The 10,356-nt window shown below is 39.8% G+C and overlaps 2 protein-coding genes across 4 annotated transcripts in view; one reads left to right on the top strand and one right to left on the bottom strand.

Moving 5' to 3' along the window:
- Window positions 1-675: 675 nt before the first annotated feature.
- DKK4 (dickkopf WNT signaling pathway inhibitor 4) lies at window positions 676-4,733 on the top strand. The gene is made up of 4 exons (XM_004382142.2): window positions 676-920; window positions 1,920-2,067; window positions 2,505-2,657; window positions 3,493-4,733. The coding sequence occupies exons 1-4, from the start codon at window positions 810-812 to the stop codon at window positions 3,741-3,743; spliced, it is 663 nt and encodes a 220-aa protein (XP_004382199.1). The 5' UTR covers window positions 676-809; the 3' UTR covers window positions 3,744-4,733.
- Window positions 4,734-4,905: 172 nt separating this feature from the next.
- Window positions 4,906-10,356, bottom strand: part of POLB (DNA polymerase beta) — a 40,593-nt gene continuing 35,142 nt past the window's right edge. Inside the window, exons 12-14 of one of the 3 annotated variants that reach the window (XM_023736648.1) lie at window positions 7,089-7,153; window positions 6,415-6,554; window positions 4,906-5,155 (exon numbers count right to left, since the gene is read on the bottom strand). In XM_023736648.1, coding sequence (XP_023592416.1) covers window positions 5,061-5,155; window positions 6,415-6,554; window positions 7,089-7,153 — 300 coding nt within the window. In that variant the 3' untranslated portion in view covers window positions 4,906-5,060. The remainder of the gene's footprint in view (window positions 5,156-6,414; window positions 6,555-7,088; window positions 7,154-10,356) is intronic. The other 2 variants (XM_023736649.1, XM_004382085.2) reach the window with 2 other exon arrangements.

The raw sequence follows: 10,356 nt of genomic DNA, 5'->3' as shown, positions 1-10,356 counted from the left end.
GAGTCAGAATTGACTCGATGGCAATGAGTTTTAACTTCAAACAATTCAATTTTCATTTAAGGAGAGTAATTTCCCAATTGACATTTAGTAGGAACAGGTGCTATTATGTTCACAGCTTTTAAGCTATTGGGATTTTTATACCTGGATGCCAGAGCTAATCAGAAGGCATTTTCTCTCTTTTCTATCAGTTCTCACTCTCTGAAGCACAGTTTAAAGGTTCTCAGTCTATTTTGTAACTCATTAATTTTTGGCAGCCTCCATAGCATATTGGCCTATATGATTCATTCTTCCTTTGAGGGCAATAAGCTGTGAAAACAGTTCTTAGAACAGGCGCCTTCATCCCCCAGAGGATTATTGACTGTAGGAAATGCAGGTGATTATCACAGTTTGTCTTTGATACAGACATCCTGCTCTCCTGCTACCCTTTGAACTAACTTTGATATGCAATAATTAAGAGGGATTCAACCCCTGGAGGAGAAGCCACTGTGGCCCTGCCTCTTGTCTCCCTCTATTGAGTCCTTGTTTTGAACTATTGATCAAACAGATTTGAGGGGATTTGTTGAAGCCTGTGTGGGCTAAGACGGAAGGAAATGAGGAGGGAGGGAGGCAGAGAATGAGGGGGCATATCTGGCTATAAATAGTTTCAGAAGAAACCTGCTGGTCGGATCTCGCTCATCTCATTCCACACACCTTGCTTAGACTAAGATTTGCTTCTGTTTCAGGAAAAAAGCATTTACAGACTTGGCAAAAACTCTATTCAGAGGACGCGTAGAGTCCTGAGAACCTCAAGGGGACCAGGCGACTGAAGGATGGTGGTGGTGTTTCTGCTGGGACTCGGCTGGTTCTGCTCTCCCCTGGGAGCACTGATTCTGGACTTCAACAACATCAAGAGTTCTGTGGACGTGCAAGGGGCTCAGAAGGTAAAGCACCACTAGGGAGGAGACAGTGCACTGGGGGTTGGGGGCTGAAGACAGCATGATGGGTGTCGTGTGTAAGTTTAGCTAAATCATTCAAACCAATGTGTAAAATATCTTATCTAGAGGGTAAGTTGGACTGATTTAGGAACTGGGAAGGCACCCTGATAGAATCCAGTCGCCTCAGCATTAACACATTATTAAAGCTTTTCAGGGCATTCAACTGTAAATTCACCTATAAATCAGCAAGTAAACTAACATTTAAAAAGCTATACCATGTGCCAGGCTTTTGATATATAATACCTCAATTAATCATCATCACAACTTGAGGTAGGTGTCACACCTCCTAATTACAAATGAGAAAATCTAAGACTCAGAAATGTTAAGAAATTCACCCAAGTTCACACAGCCAATAAATATGGGAGTTAGAATTTAATCGCAGAGTGTCATGGTGCATTCTCATTGCCACTGCCTAATGTCACAGAATTGAGTATCATTTCATATATATATATGAAAAAGCATCAATTGTGGATGAGAAAAATTGTTCTTTGGTGGTATAGAGCACTACTAAAAGTCAAAAGGCCAGTTTGCTTGGGTAAGGCTCACAGAGGTACTAGTTGGCAGATGAACGCAGAGATTGATGTGACTCACTGGAGTAAGCAATCAAACAGAAAAGCCACAAACACCAACATCATACTTAAACTGTAACACAGCTTCTAGAGTTAACAGATTTGTACTGAAAACCTCATAGATGTAAGGCACACAAAGGGAAATATTTTCTTCCATTTTCACAAAGAGCATAAAAAAGTAAAATTCAGAGTTTTAAAAGTAGGACAATTTTTCAAATGCAAATAACCTTTTCAGCACCTGGGTCTCTTCACTGGTGATTTGATCTCCCCTTTGTGGGAGAAAACCAATTATATTGAAAAATTCCGATACAGCCTAAAGTTTGTCACAGCATTCCAAGTGCAACTATGATTTGGCTTCCTCCACCTCCCTTCACAGGGCTCACAGTGCTTGACTGACAAGGACTGCAATACCAGGAAATTCTGCCTCAGGCCCCACGAGAAGCCCTTCTGTGCTACGTGTCGTGGGTTACGGAGGAGGTGCCAACGTAATACCATGTGCTGCCCAGGCACGCTCTGCATAAACGGTAAGCAATCATAAACCCATTCATTACGGAACTGCTTTGCTTCCGTGGACAGTGGTTTTTAAAGTGAAGATCGATAGCATCTGAATCTCATTGATTAGAATATTCCAAGATATGCACTCTCTCTCAAGGTTTATTGGGTTCACGCTTGAAGTAAATTTATACACCTTTTCGTGATGCAAAAAATTATTTCCTGGCGACAACTCTTGAAGCTTTCAAGTTGGAATCTTTTGAATTATTCCATTTTCACCTGGATTCCATTAACTACTTAGCCGTATGTGAGTATGTAAATATTTAGTGCGTATGTCCCAGAAATCTACAAAGTTATGTAGAAACTGAGGGCAGAGGTGCTACCAAACTCTTATCAGTGTCATAATTAGCATGTCTGTGTTCCCAGTCCTTGAAGTGACTAATTCTAATTACACATGGTTGTCCCTCAGATGTTTGTACTACAATGGAAGATGTAACCCCAATATCAGAAAGACAGGTTGATGACCAAGATGACATAGATACAAAAGGAACAACGGAGCATCCAATTCGGGAAAACAAACCCAAGAGGAAGCCAAATACTAAGAAATCACAAGGCAGTAAGGGTAAGAGCTGCACTCTAAGCACATTTTATAGAAGACAACATTTTCTCCTCCTAGGCTCTTACAAATAGGCTAAAACTGACTTTATTCCTCTCCACACCAGGAACATGTAGGAAGCATGTCCTATTTCTAATCTCTTTCCATCAGAAGATACAGAGGGAGTAGTATAAGGTAGTCAGCAAGCCAAGAGGATAGGAGAATAGCCATAATAATTGATGAGTGAGTAAGAAAACCTTTAATTCAATTTTACACATACACACCCGCACACACCTTTCTAGAGACTGTAATTTAAAAATGGAAGGTTACCTTCCTAGAGCCTCAGGATATAAAATAAAAAACAAATGGAAGTAGGAGCATTAACTTTTCATCCTTGTCCAAAACATGAACTTCACTAAGATGAGGCTTTTTACAAAACTGTAATCTCAAATTCCAGTCTTTGACATAAAGAATGTTTGAAGTTGGTCAACTGGCCACTCTTGTCTTCAGGCTAACTGGCCCTTTTATATGTAATGGCCTTTTATATGTAATCTTTTTAAAAAATCAGTATAAACCCTATTTAATAATTTGTGTGACACTTATTTCTCAAGACTGGAAATCCCAACACCTTTGATAAATGTTTTAACTTTACAAAGCAAATAGAATAAATTCTGTCAGGAAGGGCTGGCATTTCCATTTTATTATTGCTTTTAGCATGAGACCTAACTATTGAGACCTACATGCTGTTTCTACTTCTGCTTGGTGGTCTCCAGTCTCATATCTCATGTCCTTCTCCCTGTTAACAATCCCCCCATGTACCACTTTCCCCATTTTTCTAAAGTCCATATTAATCTTGTTACAGGACAAGAAGGAGAAAGCTGTCTTAGAACTTTTGACTGTGGACCGGGACTTTGCTGTGCTCGTCATTTTTGGACTAAGATTTGTAAACCAGTCCTATTGGAGGGACAGGTCTGCTCTAGGAGAGGTCATAAAGATACTGCTCAAGCTCCAGAAATTTTCCAGCGCTGTGACTGTGGTCCTGGACTATTATGTCGAGATCAAGTTATTGGCAATCGACAGCACGCACGGCTAAGAGTATGCCAAAATATCTAAAAAGCTGCAAGTATTTCAAAATAAGGAAGACTCCTTATGTATTCAAGCAGAAATCTCAGACATTAACTTAAAAATCCTTTCATACAAATATCCCTTAAAATAAGATCTTGTAGCAGCTGAAATAGACGGAAGTTAGAGAACCCCAAGATACTGCCTTGTGTGAATGGAAAATAGCTTTAGCTTTTTGTCTATTTCTCCAGAAAAAAAATAATTTTGATCTAGTGACTCAATTAGTTTCAAATAAATGTTTAATTTCTGGTGAAGGGCTGGTACCTGACAGCAGCTTGGGAAAAAAAAGTGATAGTATTTGAAATTAAAAGTAAATGCATTCTTGGATCTTACCAGTGAAAATCATCACAGCAAGTGTTGGCTTAAAAACTCGTTTTCCTTCGTTTCTTGAAAGGAAAATGCCATTTCACGACAAAATATTTTGATCAACAGAGAAATAAAATTCAAAGGGTATTAATGCTTTATATTTGCATAGGCCTTTACAAGTTACAAAGCATTTTCACATATTTTGTTTTCAACAACTTTACTTACCATTTGATTGTTTTTTATATTTTATATTTATATAATTTTTATATTTGAAAGTTAGAGCTTTTAAGGAGTGTTTCTGCTTATCTATTTTGACCATCCGTACTTAAATGGTAATCTTGGAGAAAAACTCAGGCAAAAAAAATGACATTTTTATTTGTTTGTTTGAAATTTAAGAGGCCATATTTTGTGATGGGTACATATGAGAAGTGGTTTTGCTTAGGAAGCTCTTTCTAATGGATTACTACCACATGCTACAGATTTAAGAGATGAGCCATACACCTGTTTTTCTATTTAAGTTATATGTTAAAAAATCAACTATGGGCCGACAAAAGAAAATTAAATTTATGAAGGTCCCTACTTTTAAAAAATATATTGAATTGTCTTCCAGAGGCTAGGCTCTGGGTGTACATTAACTGACTGATTTGTAATCAGTAAGTAGGGGTAAAGGTAGGGAGGAAATGTAGTTTATGGCACAAGGGCAGAAAATGAGAAAATAAAAATTCCCATTAAAGACTTACTGTCAGCCCATCTCTTATTTACCTCTACTACACCCTTAGTATAGTACGATCATGAACATAATATGTAAGTTTAAACTGAAGATATCTGCTAATAAAATAAGGACAACATCATCTGACAGTAGTACAAGAGGCTTTATTGACTACAATGCAAGCTAAGGCATGAAGAAAGAATTATTTAAAAACACCAGAGACCCTTACAGAGCAAAGGTTAGGAAATAAATTAAGACTCCTGCTGGGCTGTGCCTGGGAGGGAGAATAGGCCTCACTCGCTTCGGTCCTTGGGTTCTCGGTATTTCCACTGGATGTAGTCAAAGATGTCTTTCTCACTATCCACTGGCAGGGGTTCTCCAGCAACTCCTGCAAGTAGACAGAGAAAAGAAACTTATTTTAAGGGCCAGTTTTGAAATTTAGTTATAGAAGATTCAGGATTGAGAGTTATGTGGACCAGTTTTGGGGATGAAAACGGTAACCAAAAAAAGAAATGGTAACTAAAACCAATGCATCTTCCCAGATAAGCCTGTGGCTGAGCTCTGTCATGTATACTGTCAGTGCTACAAAAGGAACCTGAGTATCCCTAACGTGGCCACTGAAATGACCCTAATTCATGATTTTCATTCCTACTGGCTCTTCACTGTAGCCGCCATGTATTACATAGGATATACTAGAACCCTTGCAACTCAAAATGTGGCCCCTCGACTAACAGCATTGGTATCACCTGGAAGCTTCCTAGAAATGAAGACTCTTGGGCCCCAAAATGCAGAATCTTAGGCTTCGCCTTAAACTCACTGAATTAGAATCCACATTTTAATAAGGTCCACAGGCAATCTGTATGTACACTGAAATATAAGAAGCACTGATCTGTCAACTAGGAATGAAAACCCTGTTTTATGCTTTTTAGAACAAAATGACAAAATCTTCTTCCTAGTAGAGAATAGTAAACTACAAAATATATTCTGAAATGTTTACAAGATCCATAAAGTATAGATTAAGTAATCCTTCTTAAGCTTTAAAAGTGTGGGGTCCAAAGCTACCCAATTTTGCCTGGCACGAAAATCATTGATACCTGGGTCCTTCAGAAGTCTTGGAGATACATTTAAAAAAAAAACAAAAACAAAACTTTAGATCAATAAGATTTTTTATTGACCATCATAGGTAGAAAAGATTTCATCCATTCTAACAGAGCTAGAAATAAGGTTGAGTTGATGGGCCTTCAATTAAGGGCCTGGGAGCTCCTTGTGGATTAAAGTCCTATTTTGTTGTCTGAGGGACTCATCATCACCAGTTACTGTTGCGTCAATTTTGACTCATGACGACCCTATGTGTTGCAGAGAACTGTGCTCCATAGGGTTTTTAAGGCTGTCATCTTTGGAAGCAGACCACCAGGCCTTTCTTCTGAGGCACCTCTGTGTAGGTTCAAACCACCAACTTTTCGGTTAGTAGTGAAGTGCTTAACTGTTTGTGCTACCCAGGGACTCCTTGCCTAAGGACTACCAGTACAATTACAATTAGAAAGCTTTTTAGAGAAACCAAAGTTGCTAAACCAAAATATCTTTGAAAATAACCTTCCAGATGGCCAGTATTGCCTCATTGTCTCTAATGCAGACATGAATACTCACCAGTGACTCCCAACGGACGGATTGTGTATTCATTGATAGTAAAACCCTTTTCTAGGGCATGAGTTCTCATATTCTTATTGAAAATATCACTCCCAGTGAAATAGAGCACACCACAGTAATACTGATCCCTGGGTATCAACCTAAAAAAATTAAAAAGAAAGAAAAAAAGAATAGAGAAATCTTCTACCGCACTTCTCAAATGTGAAGAAAATAGGAATTAGAAAACCAGTAAGGCACGAAATACCTAAAATAAATCTATGTGGTCTAATAACCTGTGGAGGAGAATATCATTAGGTAGACCATTAAAATCACCCCAAACTTGCAATAAGTTTAGGATTCAGTAAACTATGCTCTGCAAGAGATGAGGAGAAATAAAAAGCTATATCATAGTACAACTAACTTTCCCCAAACAGAGAACTACTTTTGCTTGTAGAAGGCCTGATGGAGAGAAGCAAATATAGAGAAAATAAATCAGAGTCTGTAAATGGGCATTATTCTTTATACGTTCCTGCGGGCAAACACTGCATATAGCAGGAACATACAGTACTTCAGACCAAAAAGGGGTTCTGGACATTTATATAAACTCCAAGATATACCAGGGGTTGGGTGAGGCGGGGGGAGGGAAGAGAAAAGGAGGGAAAAGTTAATAGGTCAGCAACAAATTTGAATAATACCTGATATCGATTCTCCTGTGTGGATATTCTTTTTCATCATTTTCTCTAGCAAGCTGGCAAACACCCTAAAATAGATATTTAAAGAATGTTTAAAGATGTTTTAAAACTTAAGGCTTTATTTTAATCAAATGTTAAATGTGCAGCTATTTGTACTTTCAACAGCTATAGTTTTAGAATTCTGAGCACTTCAAACTTAATAGCTTTTCTGTGCCCTAGATATCATCACCACCTTCCTATTATACTTCCTGATAATTAGAGAACCACATAAAACAGCAAGGAAGCAAGGATTCCAGTTATGAGGATTTGGCCTTTATGTGATTTTAAATAAGTCAACCAAGGAAAGCATCAAACATGAAAGATAGAGATCAAAACAAACAGAAAAAAGCAACTTGAAAGAAACAAGGATTACACAAGGAGAAGAAAACAAAAAAACTATCAGTTACACTCTCAAATAATAACAAAAACAAAAACCTACTGCCGTTCAAGTCGATTCCGACTCATAGCGACCCCACAGGACAGGGTAGACCTGCCCCATAGAGTTTCCAAGGAGCAGCTGGTGGATTCCAATTGCCAACCTTTTTGTCAGCAGCCAAATGCTTAACCACTGCACCACCAGGGCTCCTTTCAGATAATAGAAGATACTAAATCTGATATAAGAACGAAACGTATGGAAAAAGATTATTCAGAGAAAATATTTAAATCAAAATAAAAAATGTAATAGCCGAAGTAGAAGAGTTTGAAGTTGAGGAAATCTCTCAGAAAATTAGAAATAAGAGATAGAAATGGAAAACAGAAAAATTTTGAATGGTAAGAAAAGTAGGGGATCATTTTCTTCCTTCTCTATGGGTGAAGTTTCATTATACTTCTACAGTTTTCAAACAAAAATTACCAAGGTTTGTTTTGTAATCTTTCTTTTCTTTCCAGAAAAATTGGCAAACATTCTGGACTGGGCAGAGATCCATACATAAGTAAAAAAGAGCTATAAACATCACCAAATTTCAAATTAGAAGTTTCAAATGCCACATTTTAAGAAAAATTCCCAAGTGACAGACTTTTGGTGCTAAAGAGTAGTGCTGACTACTCATGTCACTAAACCATACTTTTTCACCCAGCAAAACAGAAAACTGAGCCCTGGTGGCAAAATGGTTAACTGCTTGGCTGCTAAATGAAAGGTCCATGGTTCGAACCCACCAGCAGTTCCCTGGGAGAAAAGACTTGGCGATCTGCTCCCGTAAAGATTACAGCCTAGGAAACCCTGTGGGGCAGTTCTACTCTGTCACACGGGGTCACTATGAGTTGGAATCAACTCCACAGCACACAACAACAAAAACAGAAAAATTAGAGGGCTTCCGGCAAAATAGCGCTCTAGACAGAAGCACCACACCATCCCTCCACAGCAAAGATCCGAAAAACTAAGCCAAACAGAGAAAACAGCAATCCTGAAACCCTAAAATGAAGCGATAAAGAACTCAGCCAAGCACCAATGGAGTGAGAAAACTGACAGAGAACAGAGAGCGAGGAGAGATTCATACAGGGTCCCCTATCAGCTAATGCAGCGCGGATCCACCATCTTGGACTCCTGTCAGAGACCAGCAAATAGGGGGTATGGGAAAGCAGCTTCACGGAGCTTCCAGCAGGAGACAGAACAACTGGTAATTTATGATATACACTTTCCCACACCCCGCTCTTCTTCACTCCCACTCCCCGTGGCCATAGTCTCTTGTCCAAGAAGCACCGGCTGCTTGGATTTCACCCGCCCGCACTGGCTGGCTCTCTGAGTGCCATTTGTTGTTGCTTTTTTTCCTGCTTCTTTTGATTTCTTCCTTACCTCTCACTACCTCCCTCTCCTTTCGCTCCAATACCTGGCTCTGTGCGCCATCTTTGCTTCTTCCTGAGGCGTTGTGGAGCTCCAGTAACTTGAGATACATGCTTCCCCACCCCCCACCCTTCTTCACCCCCACTTGGCCTCCTCTGCTTCCTGTGGCGACAGTCTCTTGTCCAGGAAGCACTGGCCGCTTGGATTCCACCCGCCCGCACTGGCTGGCTCTCTGAGTGCCATTTGTTGTTGCTTTTTTTTCTGCTTCTTTTGATTTCTTCCTTACCTCTCACCAACTCCCCCTCCTCTTGCTCAAATACCTGGCTCCGTGTGCCATCTTTGCTTCTTCCTGAGGGGCTGTGGAGCTCCGTTCGAGTGTGGAACTGCTTCCCGGTCTGGGCTGCCACACTGGTGGGATACCGGGGCTTTTGTTTCTTTTTTTTTGTTTAGGATTGTTTGTTTGTTTTCTTTTCCTTTTCCTGAGTTGGGAGGCCGTACTGGCCGGGCGGTGCTGCACTTCTTGGAATCTACCCCCTTGGCTTGTGCAGATGTGCAAAGGGATCCCTTAGGGCATTCCTTTTTTCATGGTTTTTTTTTTTTCTTCTGTTTTTTGGGGGGCTTTTCTTGTTTTTGTTTTTTTTTAATGTTTTGTTTTCTTTTCCCTCTATTTCCCTTTTTGTCTTTCTTCATTACTCAGTTTCCCATCTCTCTATACCATCTTTCTCTTTCTGTTCCGTGAATATCTGGTGCTGAATACCTCTACGCCTTCTAGCCAGGCTGTACTGCAACACCTGAGAACAACTTCCCCAGATCTCATACTGGTAGGATCCCTGGGAGTTTTGCTGTTCTTTTTCCTTTCTGATTTTTATTTATTCATTCTTTTCTTTTTTTTCTTGTTCTTCTTCTCCTTTTTGTTTTTCTCCATTTCATAGTGTCTCATCTCTCCACTCCAAGAGCAAGCTCCCCTAGCACTCTTTTTAGTTTGTATTGATGTTTTTGGCCCCTGTTCCTCTCTCCTCTCTCCCATATCCATCCTGGCTCCACACATAACAATCTCCCCCCTACATCCTGCCTACCTGCACTGTGCGCTTAACATTACAACACCAAGAAGCACAGGCATGGCCTACTGGAATCTGCCCTGCGCTGATTACCGACCCGCCCTGGTGGCTGTAGTAGCGCCACAAACAACCCATCCCAGTAACTCCTCTTCAGCTAGACCTGCCCTGCTGTATCATATCAGCGACTGACCCTGCCAACTGGAGAAAGAGGCAAAAAGTATCGTACCCACAGACAAGCAAACAACAAAGAACACACAGCCTACCTGCTCATACATAGCCAAAAAAAGAAAAAGAAAAAAAAGGACGAAACAAACAAATCCACAAGCAATAAATGAGAAAAATAACTACTGAATGCCCTGAAGACAGCACACAATATCAAAACATTTACAAAAAC

Source organism: Trichechus manatus, unplaced genomic scaffold (genome assembly GCF_000243295.1).
Source record: "Trichechus manatus latirostris isolate Lorelei unplaced genomic scaffold, TriManLat1.0 scaffold00090, whole genome shotgun sequence".
Classification (NCBI taxonomy): Eukaryota; Metazoa; Chordata; class Mammalia; order Sirenia; family Trichechidae; genus Trichechus; species Trichechus manatus.
This window is presented reverse-complemented; position numbering and strand designations above follow the sequence as displayed.

What these genes read in the sequence shown, in the direction of transcription:
- DKK4 (XM_004382142.2), top strand. Translation starts at nt 810, where the DNA reads ATGGTGGTGGTGTTTCTGCTGGGACTCGGCTGGTTCTGCTCTCCCCTG. An exon ending in AGGCACGCTCTGCATAAACG is followed by an intron (nt 2,068 to 2,504) that starts GTAAGCAATCAT and finishes GTTGTCCCTCAG; the next exon opens with ATGTTTGTACTACAATGGAA. An exon ending in GAAATCACAAGGCAGTAAGG is followed by an intron (nt 2,658 to 3,492) that starts GTAAGAGCTGCA and finishes ATCTTGTTACAG; the next exon opens with GACAAGAAGGAGAAAGCTGT.